Here is a 15,344-nt window from a genome sequence, read left to right as displayed (position 1 = left end):
TCTTGTCCGCTCTCTTGTGGGCCCCGCCCACCCTCCGAGTCTGACAGTGAGCGAGAAGGCAGCCTCTGCATTGTTCTTGGCTGCCTGCCTGCCCAGCTAGCTCTGTGCCAGCACTGGCGGTGAGGATCTGGTCATGGCCATTGCTACCGGTACGCTGGTAGTGTCTGGTAGAGAGCCTAGTGAAGCTGTATTCTTGGACTGGTGTTTCAGCTGCACTGCTTGTTGTCTTTTGCTCTGGTTTGTCAAAATCCATGCCTTGTACAGGGACCCTGGTTGCAGCTGATAGTTAATATCATCCCGTGCATGCACTAAAAATGAAGACTAATTGCAGTTTGCTGAGATTATCAAGCTTTGGTTACATAGGGTTGCATTATTTTATTGTTGTTCAATGATCCATCATTTGGTGGGCAACAGGGCAGCAGTCACCTCCGTGGCAGGCGTATGCTGGGACATGGCCGGTAAGTAAGCACTTGGCTTGCTCTGGAACTGGAGAGCAGTGTGGGCACTTTTTGTGTATGCTTCAGCTTGCATTGCGAAGTAGTCCATTGCAGGTGGTAAAAAGCCAACTGTGTAGTGATTACTTTGGACATCAGCATCTGAAATGAATGCACAGTGCCAGGGTGTTTTACCAGTGCGGTTAGTGTTTTCAACCAATTTTTTGGGCTCTCCGGGAACTGCGGAAACGTGTGAAAAATCAAATTTGCTGGCACTCCTGGAGGATGAGGTCAGGTAGAGCAGGTGTGTATTACCCTCTGCAGGCGCAGATTATATCTGCTGAAAGGAAATTTTTTTGTCATTAATCATCGTCAGAGGACCTGCTAGAGTTGAAGTTAAAAACATTGCCCAAAGATATTAACCTTTGTGGACACGGTGCCTCGGAGCAGCCTTTGTACAGAAGCATTCATACGTGTTACTTTTGTAACCATATCAGACATTAATAAATACTTAAACATTGCAAAGTACACTTCACAGAATTGCTCTTTAGTGTTCTGCTCATGATAAAGAAACAGACGTTTCACATGGAGAGAGAAAGGTTTGTCTTCCCCTTTGGCTGGCTTCTCTGCTATGCACCCTCCCTAGCATAGTTAGTTACCTTAACTAACAAGGGAGGGCGCCGGTGTCGCAGTGGCACGAGCGCCACGGATGGCGTGATTGCTGCGCGCGGGGTGGAGACAGCCCTCTTTGGCTTGGGAATTTGACGCGCACGGACTGTTCGGCGCAGGGCTCTTCGTGGCAGGGCGAAGCCTCATGGGGAGGGGGAACGTTCCCCCACATCTCGTCCCATCCAGCTCCGGAATATCCCTTGCCCTAGCGTGGGTGAACATTCGCTTGTAACCGTGCTGGGTGACTCGGACGTCCTCGGTTCCTCAGCGTATCTTGTTGCTAGCTGGCGCTGTTGTAGCAATATATGCGTTGTTTGTGTCAGCCAGTGTCGTTCCTTTGTTCCCTCAGAGCAAGGCCCGCCGCGGTCGGCGTGCGCTTGATAGCGTAAGCGATCACGGGGTGGGGTCTGGCATTTTTGACCTGTGTCAGCCACGGTTGGTCGGGGAGAATGTATTTATCTCGCCCCTATTAAAGCCCCCACAGATTCTGCATTTCTTGCAACAGACATGGGTTTTTGCTGTGCAACCTTCACGCCTGCATCGCTCCACGTTTGGCCTGCTCACACGTCAGTGATTTTACACATTTAGCGCGTTGTGTTTGTTGGCAGAGGATCAGAGCCATCAGTTGGATTTTGTTGCTTGGTTGGCGGCACTTTTTCGGTAGCGCATGGCCAAGTAAGCTGTTGGCAATATCAGTTTGAAAGGTGAGCATATCTAATGTGATTTTTTGGCGGGACAATTGATCTTCATTTTGCATCCCTGATATATTTCAACCAACTGTTACAAACTGCAAATGAAACAAAATGCGAGATTACCTGCACCGGCCATTTCCTCATTTTTCTGCGCAGTGGGTACAGGACAGTAAAAAATCTAACTTGTCGATACCCCCATGTACTTGTTGTATTCAGTGATGACTTGAGGGCATTCTGTGTTGATGTGGGATTTCTCAGCTTCACTCCATCTTCGAGCTGTGCCCACGTCACCTATGCCAGCTATGGTTGAAGCCAAGTTGACAGTGTCATCTCGGTTGTCTATCTTCCTGAACAATTGGGATGCCAGCAATGTGGCAGCAACTATTTTCTCTCCTGACTTTGCCTTCATTTGCAAAACAAGTACAGTGCACATGACACGCAAGCCTGCAATGCAGAATACTTGCTGCGTGGTAGGTTGCCGCTCCGTCCATGGAAGTACGCAGGAAAAGGCCTCACTGTTCTGTCGGCCGAGTGACGCTGAGCAGCGTAAAATACGGAAGCGGCCGATACCCCGACAGGAGAGCGGTGGGCTCAGCTTGACTCCAGGCATGTTCATGTCTGCAAGAGGCATCTGGCCTCACGGATTTAATTTGGCCTTGCAAGTTTGTGGTCAGCGGAGAAGCAGTGTCACTGGAACGTGAGAAGCTGAAACTGAGGCCCGTAGCCGTCCCATTGATATTCGAAGGCCTACCAGTGTACTTCAGCAAAAATCTTTGGCGATGTTGCATTTCAGACAGCTGCACTCTTTAATGTTCTAATAGCTTTTGGTGTTGTTGAGACTCGGCATCCCACCGCTGCCACCACTGTTGGGAATGAGGGCATCCCACCGCTGCCACCACTGTTGGGAATGAGGGCATCCCACCGCTGCCACCACTGTTGGGAATGAGGGCATCCCACCGCTGCCACCACTGTTGGGAATGAGGGCATCCCACCGCTGCCACCACTGTTGGGAATGAGGGCATCCCACCGCTGCCACCGCTGTTGGGCCTTTGGCACCCCACCCTAGTCACCACTGTTGGGATTTAGGCATCTCAGTCTGCTGCTTCTGTTGAGCAGACCTGAGCGAAGAACGGTTGATTGCGACGGTTAGTGAACTGACGTTTATATACAATATTTACACGGCTTTTTACAAGATATGTACAAGGGCCATGAGCACAACGGGCTTGGACGAGGCCCTACGGAGAGCGTCTCTCTGGCACCATGGCGCGTCTGCGTCTCAGTGAGGCTCTGTTCTTATAGCCGCCGGTGACCGTTGCGTTCCTCTGCACCAGGCGTTCCTCTGCTCCGATGAGGTCACGCCACAGGCCACCGCTCGGATTGGCTCGATCCGACGCTAGTGAGGAGGAGGAGGAGGAGGAGGAAGGGTCTGCACCGGCCGGCCAGGATGACGCCGTGCCATGGCGGCGAGTCCGTGCCTGCTTTGCGCTACGGCAGGCGCACAGCTCTGGTTCCCCGACAGGCCAGCGGAATGAGGGTTCAGGCACAACAGTGTGAAAGCACCAAAAGCCTTTAGCAGCTGGCTTTGCTACCTCTGAAAGTGTCAGCAGAAAAAAAAAAAAACGTTTCAAACTGCCTTTGCATACATCATGTGATGGCTGCTGTAGTGTGCACTCCTGTTCTTAAAATGCCACCATAACATCTTGTTTTCAGCATTAGTGAGATTGCAGTATTTCTCACCAGGTAAGAACACCAGCCGTAAGCAGTCTTATGCACTTCGATGAAAGCGAGACAGCCGCAACCTCATGTATAGATATTTTACAAACCGCTACGCTAGATCTTCCAGAGTGACATTTCAGGCAGGTTCGGGTGAAAATGAATGCACAGGCTGGACCCATGCACAAAAATCGCTGTTTTACAAGAAGCAGTGAGAGGAAGTGAGCGCGTTAATTGTTGGTCAGAAAATAGCCGCTAACAAGGTTTACTAGTGGCCACTGTCGATCGCTCAGGGTTTTTAGTATCTCGATGTATCAGGTGATAGCCAGTTAAGTAACGTCCATCTTAAGCCCAGAGACTGATCCCCAGAAAGCACAAATTCCAAGTGAATGTGAGCCTGTTTGCCGAAAACAGACGCTGCAGGCAGGGCTTGCGCAGCCATTCAAGCTCCCTCATTGACAGCCGCACCACTAGCAGCACGTGAAACTTTGGCCGGAGTTTCGTCACCAGAAAAAGCATTGAAGGACTATGGCGGTGGTATGGGTTGGAGAAGCCGTGCAGGTTCCACGGGTGGCATCTTTCACCGCTGGCAGTCACAGCTCGTTTTCGCATAATGCTGGACTTAAGACAGCAGCTTGGGCCAGTAGTACTCCGCACGGATGAGTGACGCCCAAATGGCCGGCTGACGGCTCATCGAGGCAGGCTTGCGAGATTTCTGTACGGAGTTCGGATGGCACAACCAGAGGGAAGGTTTTCTTGTTATGTGCCAAGGTCCTCTCGTACAGGACGGGATCGTGGAGGCTGTACGAGCACAAACCGTGGACGAAAGCCCTTGGAACAGCGACGTCAAGGCCCTTGAGATGCTCGATGAGCGGGCGTAAGTCGGGGCCAGCCGTTGATGTTGGGCCACATTGGACAGCGCAACAACAGCAAAAAACGGGAAGTCATCCTTGGTGTCAAGCGGAGCAACGTCAGCAGGTGCACGAGACAAACAGTCGGCATCATTGTGCTTACGACCGGACTTGCTGACAACTGTGATGTCGTATTCTTGGAGCCGGAGGCTCCACCTCGGCAAGCCTACCTGAGGGGTCTTTGGGGTTTGCAAGCCAGCATAACGAATGATGATCACTCACAGCAGATTACACAGATAAGGTAAAAATATGCTGATGGCCCAGACTACCGCAAGGCGTTACTTCACTGTGGTGGAGTAATTGGCCTCTGCTTTTGATAGGCGGTGGCTAGTGTACACTGTAACTTTCTTACTGCCATCTTGCCATTGGATGAGAATAGTGCTGAGACCAAGATTGCTGGCTATGAATTTCGGTGGCAGCTTGTTCATCAAAATGAGCGAGTATCGAGACACTCTGGAGCCGCCTGCGTAAGTCGTGGAAGGTGGCCTCTTGATCCTTGTGCCATGCAAAAGGAACATTATCTCTGGCAGGTAGTGCAAGGGACTCAGCAACTGTTGAAAAGTTTTCGATGACACTCCTGTAGTAGGCACGTGGGCCCAAAAACCTTCGAATGGACTTTTTGTCAATCGTGCGGGAACTCTGCCACAGCAGCAGTCTTCTTGGGGTCTGGATGAACGCCCTCAGCACTGATCACGTGACCAAGAAAACGGAGCTCTTGGAAACCGAAATGCATTTCTGGTTTTATCATCAACTGCATGGAATGGAGGGCCTGTAGCAGCATTCTCAGCCGCTTGAGGTGTTCCTCGAAGCTGTATTCTTGCTCCTATAGGAGCAAAAATGACGACATCATCAAGGCACACTAGGCAGGCCTATCATTTCAGTTCAGAGAGAACGGTGTCCATCATGCGTTGGGAGGTTACTGGCGTGGAACAGAGGCCAAAGGGCAGCATTTGAATTCATAAAGACTGTCAGGGGTCACGAACGCTGTCTCCTCTCTGTCCCTGTCATCCACTTCGATCTGCCAGTAGCCATTCTTAAGTTTGAGTGAGGAGAAATATTTAGCATTGCACAATCGATCCAAGGGGTCATCGAGACGTGGATGTGGGCATACTCGGTTTAACTTGAAGTGGGCATACTCGGTTTTAACCATGTCGGTTTGTGACTCGGTTTAACTTGATAACCGACATGGAATCGCAGAGCGTTGTCTTTTTTCTTCACCAGCACCGCAGGAGAAGCCTAGGGGCTGGGGAACAGGTTGCAATGCGTCGTCGGTAAGCATTTCTTGCACTTGGCTCCGTATAGCCCCTCGTTCCATCAGCGACACTTGGCATGGGTGCTGGGATATCGGGCTTACCTTGTCGTCGACAGTAATGCGGTGTTTGGCTACTGGGGTGTGCCCTACCTCTGAGGACGTGGCAAAGCACCCAGGAAAATACTGAAGGAGCTCTAACAGGCGCTGCCTCTGACCCACTGACAAGCCAGAATTGATGCTCGCCGCCGCGGTGGCTCAGCGGTTATGGTGCTCGGCTGCTGACCCGAAAGACGCGGGTTTGATCCCGGCCGCGGCGGCTGGAATTTCTTTGGAGGAGAAATTCTAGAGGCCCATGTACTGTGCGATGTCAGTGCAGGTTAAAGAACCCCAGGTGAACGAAATTTCCGGAGCCCTCCACTACGTTGTCTCTCATAGCCTTAGTCGCTTTGGGACGTTAAACCCCGTAAACCAAACTAAACCAAACCAGAATTGATGCTCACGGCAGACAGAACATTGGCTGCATCTCATCCGGGTGGCGGCGGTGATTCCAGAGCACATATTTCAGTGGGGTCAACAAAGCCAGTAACATATGTGACAACTGTTCCTTTCGCAGTGGGCTGGAACGCAGTTCCAAAATTGTTAAGGAAGAGTGTTGCACAGCGATCCTGTAAGTGGACAAGCCCCCTTGCAGGCAGCTCATGTTTCTTTCTGCCAGAACATCATGGCCACCGGATGAGTTGCTTTGTACTGGTATCACCATGCTGCACCGCAACAGCACTGTCACGTTGTCAGTAGCAACACGCAAGGCGGGCATCGCAGAGTCGTCTGGGTCGGTTTGCGCAATGGCTTGGGTTGCTCTTGTAAATAGGCAATGGCACCATTAGCTTGCAAGAAGTCCAGGCCTAGTATGACGTCGTGTGAACATTGAGGTGGGACCACAAAGGCACAAAGATAGACAAATCCGTCTCGCAGTACACCGGCCAGAAGGGGCAATTAGTTGCCCCCCCAGCCATGCGAATCTGAGGCCCAGTCCATGCATTTGAAACCTTTTTGAGTTCCATTGCAAGGCCATTGGTCATGACTGAATAATTCGCTCTGGTATCGACTATAGTGGTCATGCTTACTAGCCATGCTTACTGGAATTTCGCAAAGTGCTTCGCATCGTCACGCGAACCCGTGCAAGGCCCATAACTTTGTGGGCCCACGGGATCAGGCAATGTAGTTGAGCATCCTAGAAAGTGACGTCCCTGTCTAACTCGGCGTTCCGAAACTGAAACCGAAAATCGTTCATCTAAAAATGCGATATTAACTTATTCACTGTGAATATATGAATCTTCTAGTGTGTATCATGCTTCCAAGAGCAGTAAGAGATGTTTGAAACAAATAACACACCAGCCACAAATTTGGTGTCTCTGCCCCTTTAAGGGTATCTTCGATGTAGCTTGTGAAGCTTTCGCCGACCAGCTGAGACTGTTCGTGTGAGCATTGTTTGGCTTGGAGTTTCCAGACAGCAGGACAACCGAACACTTCGGAGAAGGTCATCCTGAAGGGAGACCAATTTTGGATGTCCACATCGTGGTTCTGACACCACAGATTAGCCACACCGGTGAGATAAAAAATTGTTATTTAGTTTCATCGCATCGTCATATTTGTTGTGAAGGCTCACCCACTCGTAAGACTTGAGCCGGTGTTCGACATCCTGCTCACCAGTCCCACTGAAGATGGCCGCCGGATCGCGTTGTTGGCGAAGGCGCAGATGACAACTGGGCCCCCCTTGGTGGTGGGCGTCTCCAGGCATCGCAGGTGGCAGGAGGGTACGGCTGCGGAGTTCGAGGGCTGTTACCCGGCACGTCCACCAAATGTAACACAGGGGTTTATTAAAAGGGCCTGGGAAGACAGAAGCAGCGGCGAAAACAGTCCGAGGTCAGCCAGGTCGAGCACGGACGTGTGTGGCGATAGAAATGCGGCTCAAGTGCAGGGCCATTTTCATCTCACCAATGAGTGTGCATCTTCTTTACAATGTATATACTTCCATCTTACAGCTGTTAGGCCGTGAAAAGGATTTCTCTCTCGAAGAAGAAGAAGTGTAATTTTCTGTGTAACCGTGCTGGCCCCGCTGACTTCTGTTCCTCGCACTGGCACGTCATCGACCTCATAAGCGGCACGGCTATCCGAGCAGCGATCAGTCTGTCCTCACTGCGGCTTCTTTTCACCGCTTCCCTAGCTGGTCCTGCACCCTGCATGCATTCCTTTGCTATGTGCCCGTACACGTGGCACTTAAAACATTGTTTCCTGTGCTGTGATTTAGGGCTAGCATTTTCTAAAGTTCGCACTGTCTGTCCCCCTTCAGCTGTTGGCATTTTACTCACACCTGCCGTCTTTCCCGCTGCTACTGTGTACCTGACACTCTCTTTGAATGCCTATTGCAGGAAGATTGTCTGGCTTAAGGAATCCTCGCTTTTGACTCTGATTCAGCACAATATCTGCTCTCGCATCTGCATTGAGGCATTCCTTCAGGCGGTCCGAGACCACCAGCTGTTCGAATTTTTCTACGTGTTAGCTTGACTGTTTTCTAAGTAGTACTCTAAATAATTTTCTTATCTGACCGTGAATCAGTCCGATATCTCTCCCAGTCTCTTGCTGTATGATTTTAACAGACATTTGTATTCCGCGGCTGATAACCTGAGGCTGTTGTAGTGCAGTTTTCATCTCAAAAAGTAGAAACAGCAACTGCCCAAGTTCCCGCAAAATAAATTTCACTTTCACGCATAAGGTTTTGGCAGTCTTGGGGGGCCATTCGATAATTTGACATTCAAACAATTCAGATCTTTTCCCAGCACTGGATGTCGACATGGCAAGCTATGAGGATGGAGTGCATATTGCAACCGCGCAAAACGACACAGGACGAAGAGAGGAAAGCACAGGACAAGACGCGGAACTTCAACTAAAGTTCACTACGGGAAAACCACATTTATACAGGAACCGTAATCACACCTGATAAACAGCCGAAACCATCAAATAACACAGGCACGAGGGCGCGCGTGGCACAAGTTAGCATCTAGATAGTTTAACTCTTTCTTAGATAAAGATACTGCAGTGGAGCTGATGCAACGGTAATTTTTTTTTTTTATGCAGTAGGCTTCGAAGATTTCCCTGCTGAGCTGGGTCGTCAATTTTTTTAAGACAATTGTGTCGCGGAACCTGGGTGTGCAATTACTACAATGGCGACAATGTTTTGCCAGTTCCCCGCCTCCCGCCAATGATTCAACAGCGGCGCGATGCTCCTGAAGTCTGACATTCAGGCATCGTCCAGTTTGCCCTATGTAGCAATTCCCACATGTGAGGGGTATTTTGTACACCACCCCTGTTTTGCAGGGAACGAACCTGTCTACGTGCTTAGTGCGGCACTCGTTCTTTTTTCCCTTTCCCTGCACCATATTGCACATGCCAGGGGTGGTGTACAAACGGGGGTGGTGTACAAAATACCCCTCACATGTGGGAATTGCTACATAGGGCAAACTGGACGATGCCTGAATGTCAGACTTCAGGAGCATCGCGCCGCTGTTGAATCATTGGCGGGAGGCGGGGAACTGGCAAAACATTGTCGCCATTGTAGTAATTGCACACCCAGGTTCCGTGACACGATTGTCTTAAAAAAATTGACGACCCAGCTTAGCAGGAAAATCTTCGAAGCCTACTGCATAAAAAAAGAAAATGACCGTTGCATCAGCTCCAGTTCAGTATCTTTATCTAAGAAAGAGTTAAACTATCTAGATGCTAACTTGTGCCACGTGTGCCCTCGTGCCTGTGTTATTTGATGGTTTCGGCTGTTTATCAGGTGTGATTACTGTTCCTGTATAAATGTGGTTTTCCCGTAGTAAACTTTAGTTGAAGTTCCGCGTCTTGTCCTGTGCTTTCCTCTCTTCGTCCTGCTTCGTTTTGCGCAGTTGCAATATGCACTCCATTGTCAACCACCAACTAGCCCGCCTTCACCTGTTATATAAGCTATGAGGATTGGGCCAAAACGCTAATTGAAACCAAAAATCATTTCACGTGCAAATTTCAGGCCACCGACGGCACCACGGCAGTAGACAACCACCTCTTACACTTGTGGGAAGCCAGGAGAGCTCTAACCAAGAGATGGAAAAAACAAAAACATAACCGTAAGCTTAAAATAAGAGTTGCCCAGCTAACCAAACAGTCGGAAGAGTATGCATGGTCTGTAGCGAAAACCAACTGGATATCTAAATGCGATTCCCTTCAGGGTACCGTCAGCACGAAAGGTACATGGAGCTTCCTCAGGTGCCTCATTGAGCCTAATAAAACCAAAGGCGAACAGAGCAGAAATTTAAGGAGGGCACTCCACAACTTTCAAGGCAATGACAAACAACTCACCGACAAACTGAATGCAAGGTACTTGTGTATAACTGTAGACAATGATGAGGAGATGAGGACACACACCGGAGAGGAAAATTTAAAGTTAGGCCCAAAATTTACCGTTGAGAAAATCAAAGCCGCACTGATGAAGTTGAGGCGAGGGACAGCACCGGGAGAGGACAAGATAACGGTTGGCCTTCTGGCCAACCTCAATGATCCAGTTCTAGAAGATTTTACGCACTACATCAACGAATGCCGGGACTTGGGGGAGTTACCGAATGACTGGAAAACATCCGTAGTGACGTTCATCCCCAAACCCGGTAAGAAGATAAACATGGAAAATTTGAGACCAATATTTCTCACGTCCTGCGCCGGTAAGCTCATGGAGGCGGCAGTGAGGCAAAGGCTGTCCAATTATTTGGGACAGAACGAGCTACTGCCGCCCTCCATGTTCGGCTCCCGGCTACATTATCAGCACGGGACGTGCTGCCGCAACTCAGTAGGGAAGCCATCGACCCCCCCCCCTTCGGGAATCCAGCAGACAGGGCTATTTTGGCCCTGGACCTGAAGGAGGCTTTTGACATTGTTAAGCATAGTAAAATTCTGGAGAATTTGAATGCCACCAATTGCGGCTAAAACATTCAGATATGTACAAAACTTTTTAGGAAACAGTAACGCTTACATGAGACTCGGCAATGAAAAATTTGGGCGCATCAAATGGGAACCCGAGGGACGCATCAAGGAGCAGTTATCTCTCCGCTGCTTTTTAATGTTGCCCTCATGGGCTTCCCTGAGGAGCTCAATACCGTGGATGGCATACGCCAAGCCATCTACACAGACGACATTGCTATTTGTGATGAAGTTAGCGCCAAAAACGAGGACCAAAGTAGGAGAGAAGACACAACACGAGCGCTTTTTCGCAACTATATTTCACGACAGGGAAATACGTGCATAAGCGCACCGTCAATTTCTTTAACAGCTAAGGAGCTGGCATACCTGGACCACACGTGGAATTGATATCCTCTCCTTCCCTTCTTTTTGTTTCTTTTGGGTATTTGGGTTTGCTCTTCGTGATTGTGACCATGAGGTTTCCTGTTTTTGCACCAATCATGTTACCCAGCACTCTTCAGATGTGTCGCCCTCTAAGGTTTATCTTGACGTTATCATGTGTGTCCCTTCACGAGATGGGTATATATATCATGTGTTCTTCCATTAAAGTTTTATTTTTGAAAAAGTGCTCGTGTTGTGTCTTCTCTCCTACTTTGGTCCTCGTTTTTGGCGCTAACTTCATCATAGCCTTAGTCGCTTTGGGACGTTAAACTCCATAAAACCAAACCAATCATCATGAATAAGATTCAACTCGCCCAACTTTCCACCTTACTATTACTATCTGGTCGTCCTGGGGCAGCGTGGGGCAGATGGAGGGGGCCCCCCAAGGGGCCGCCTCGTTAGTGCAAGATTACGCTCCGGAGTGTGGTCTGGAATGCGCTCTGAACAAATGAGAACTCCTACACATTAAAAGGGATAGAAACCTAGGCGAGAACATGAAAATTTACATTAATGACACCCAGATACCAGTGGTGGAGACGCTTTGGGTATTGAGATTACAAATTAATAACCAGGGTAACAATGCGATGGCCTTGCAAAAAATAAAGTCCACCTGCGAACAAATTAGTAGGATGATCGGCAGCTACGTGGTTATGGTGCTCGGCTGCTGACCCAAAAGACGCGGGTTCGATCCTGGCCGCGGCGGCTATAATTTCTTTGGAGGAGAAATTCTAGAGGCCCGTGTACTGTGCGATGTCAGTGCACGTTAAAGAACCCCAGGTGGTCGAAATTTCCGGAGCCCTTCACTACGGCGTCTCTCATAGCCTGAGTCGCTTTGGGACGTTGAACCCCATAAACCAAATCTAAACCAAACGATTGGCAGGATATCCGGAAAGCATGGTGGACTTCTCAAAAAAGAAACTGTTCGCCTGGTTCAGGTGTTCATCATCAGTCACGTGGTGTATGCGGCGCCCTACCTCAAGCTGAGGAAGAGCGACCGCGGGAACCTCAACGCGATGATTCGGGCTGCGGCTAAAAAGGTGCTAGGACTCTGCCAGAGCGTCCACTGAGCGCCTCCTCCAACTTGGTGTCCACAACTTGGTGGAGGAACTGATTGAGGCCCACAGAACAAGCCTTGTTGCCAGGCTGTAGGTGTCAGGAGCTGTCCTTCGAGACCTCAATCTCCCTCTTCTCCCCACCACCGAACGCAGAGTCGACATCCCGGAGGCATGGGAAAATACTTATGTTAAGCTGCTCCCCAAGAATATGAATTGGGAGTATAATAAAGGGAGGCATGAAGGCAGGGCAAAATTTATTCAAAATTACTACGGGAATAAGACAGGCATATACTACGTGGATGCAGTGGGTCCAACTGAGGAGGGCGTCTGCACCATTGCGGTGGTGCACGAAAAGCAGGTGAACGGGCTCTCGGTAAAACATAGCGCCGCGCTAATGTTGGAGGAAGTGACGACTGCACTGGGCACCACCCACTCCGGCGCAGCGTACATAATGTCGGACTCGCAGCAGGCCTGCCGAAATTACGTGCGGGGTAGGATAGCGCCACTCGACCGCAGAATACTATTGGCATTTGAGAGCAATTCGGATTCGGCTATGAGTGAAAAAGAGATAGTATGGGTGCCCGGTAACCAGGGGGTTGAGGGGTACGAAGCCGCTCACGCGGCTGCCCGAGCGTTCCTTCCCCCGGGCTCCGCTCAATCCCCCGGTTTTGCCGCGGCACTCAAACCGATTGCACTAATCACTTGCGCGGATATTACAAACCATTTACGCCTCTCCCGCCAAGGGTCTCGACAGAACAGAGGAGTGCCACCTTACTCTGCTTCAAACCGGGTATTCCTTAAATCCCGCCGTACTAAAACACGGGGACCTGACTTTCACGGGCAGCTGCAAATTCTGCAGGCAGTATGCTGACTTATACCACATGGTGTGGGCCTGCCAGTACAATACACATATAGTGCGGACCTGGAGACCCAGCAGGCCCTGGTCCAGAGAGCACAAGCAGTGGCGGCGGCCAATGGCATCCTGGAATAGGGGCTGCCACCCAGCGCAACGACCAACCCCATGTCCCTCTCCCAATTCAGTGCAGTGTGGCAATAAATGTTTTCTCCTCCCAATCCCTAGAAGTTTGAATTATCAAGGTTTGACTGTAGAGTCAGAAGTGATGTAAGATAGTGTATATGAATGTAATGTGACCACGAATATAAAGTGGTAGGGTATTTTGAGACCTGATAAAAACGAACAAAAAAAAACTACTCTATGATGCAAATGCAGAGCTGTTCTCACCAGCTGTAGCCAAAGGCTCAAAAAGCATCGCAGGATGACTGCCACTGTGCAATGCAAGATTCAGCGAATGCAGTTTGCGATGTTGAATGTAATATTGCTTGTTCATCATTATCATTATTGTCTGGTGGGGTGCACATGATGTCACTCTGGATCGCGCAGGTAGGCACGGTGCATTGACATCATGGCAACCAGTTAGCATTATGAAAACGCCACACAACTGGTAAAAGGGTCTTTGAAGGCTGTTGCTTGTAAAAAAAAATTTTGGGGCGATCAGTTAGACTGATGCAGAGGAAATGTTCTTCTTTCACTCTCCAGTCATATCTGTTTCTATTTTATTTCAGAGTTCACTGCCAATCTGTTCGAGTTCCGATTCTGTTCCATTTCAGACTGCAGCTCTGTGAGATGGGTCCCACTGATATATTGCAGGGAGTCCTTGACTGGCACAGTGGTGCAGTCCACCAACAGGCGGCCATTTCAAACACAGCCATTTTGCGAGAACCCCTCCCGAACAATGCTATAGGGAATAGCTCTCGAAAGCCTCATATTTTAGTTCTTGGAAAGGTTGTCTGTTTTGTGTGCAGGCCTGCTGTTTTCTGGGTCATTTTCTTCTTAGTCATTTGCTGAGTCATTTTTAGTCTTCTCTTGTACAAGTGGAGAGGGGGACGGTTTTCAGGTGGAGAGAGGGAAATCCTCCTAAACTCTTCCTGCCATGGTAGACGCTGCCGCCGCCAAGCAGTTTTCGCCTTTGTGGCTCTGCTTATACTATCACATTAAAAAAAGGTGTGTCTATTCCGAATATAATGTGAGTAGATGATTTGAGAAGAAAACTTGTTATATTTGTGCAAGCATGGTAGCACTGCCATGGGTGGAAAGGGCCAAGATTTGCACACTTTTTAGTTTGCGTGAAGTGCGTGTGACTGGTTCTGTATGTGCAGCAGCAGCCTGTCGCCCGAGGCAGAGGAGCGTGGGGGCGAGCTGCCCGAGGAGGAGGAGGAGGTGGCTGGTGGGATGGGTCTCCCCGAGGTGTGGCCAGCCACTGGACAGGACGGCCCCTTCTCCCTCTTCAGCAGCCTCCAGGAGCCACCACTGCTGGCAGCCTCCCAGGGTGAGGGTGCAGCTGTGCTCTTTGCCCTTCCTTGGCAGGGGGCAACAGACCACCGGTGTGTTCTCTGTTCTGTCCTGTCTGAGCAGCTGTGCTTTTTGCCCTTCCTCGGCAGGGGGCAACAGACCACCGGTGTGTTCTCTGTTCCGTCCTGTCTGAGCAGCTGTGCTTTTTGCCCTTCCTTGGCAGGGGGCAACAGACCACCGGTGTGTCGCTGTTTCGTCCTGTCTGAGCAGCTGTGCTTTTTGCCCTTCCTCGGCAGGGGGCAACAGACCACCGGTGTGTTCTCTCTTCCGCCCTGTCTGAGCAGCTGTGCTTTTTGCCCTTCCTCGGCAGGGGGCAACAGACCACCGGTGTGTTCTCTCTTCCGCCCTGTCTGAGCAGCTGTGCTTTTTGCCCTTCCTCGGCAGGGGGCAACAGACCACCGGTGTGTTCTCTGTTCCGTCCTGTCTGAGCAGCTGTGCTTTTTGCCCTTCCTTGGCAGGGGGCAACAGACCACCGGTGTGTTCTCTGTTCCGTCCTGTCTAAGCAGCTGTGCTTTTTGCCCTTCCTTGGCAGGGGGCAACAGACCACCAGTGTGTTCTCTGTTCCGTCCTGTCTGAGAAGCTGTGCTTTTTGCCCTTCCTTGGCAGGGGGCAACAGACCACCGGTGTGTTCTCTCTTCCGCCCTGTCTGAGCAGCTGTGCTTTTTGCCCTTCCTCGGCAGGGGGCAACAGACCACAGGTGTGTTCTTTGTTCCGTCCTGTCTGAGCAGCTGTGCTTTTTGCCCTTCCTCGGCAGGGGGCAACAGACCACCGGTGTGTTCTCTCTTCCGCCCTGTCTGAGCAGCTGTGCTTTTTGCCCTTC

General features: G+C 50.3%; 1 protein-coding gene across 6 annotated transcripts in view; it reads left to right on the top strand.

Annotated features, from left to right (window-relative positions):
* The window catches only part of LOC149345339 (uncharacterized), a 154,996-nt gene that overhangs the window by 6,602 nt on the left and 133,050 nt on the right, over positions 1-15,344 (top strand). For 4 of the 6 annotated variants that reach the window (XR_016283273.1, XM_089546591.1, XM_089546593.1 and 1 more), the window contains exon 3: positions 14,332-14,501. The exons of 1 other annotated variant lie outside the window; for it this stretch is intronic. Coding sequence is in view for 4 of the 5 variants with exons in the window: in XM_089546591.1 (XP_089402717.1) it covers positions 14,332-14,501 (170 nt within the window). In the remaining variant the exon portion in view is untranslated. The remainder of the gene's footprint in view (positions 1-14,331; positions 14,502-15,344) is intronic. One more of the 6 variants, XM_089546589.1, reaches the window with a different exon arrangement.

The sequence above is a fragment of the Amblyomma mixtum genome, chromosome 5 (genome assembly GCF_055824585.1).
Source record: "Amblyomma mixtum isolate Tamu chromosome 5, ASM5582458v1, whole genome shotgun sequence".
NCBI classification, from domain to species: Eukaryota; Metazoa; Arthropoda; class Arachnida; order Ixodida; family Ixodidae; genus Amblyomma; species Amblyomma mixtum.
This window is presented reverse-complemented; position numbering and strand designations above follow the sequence as displayed.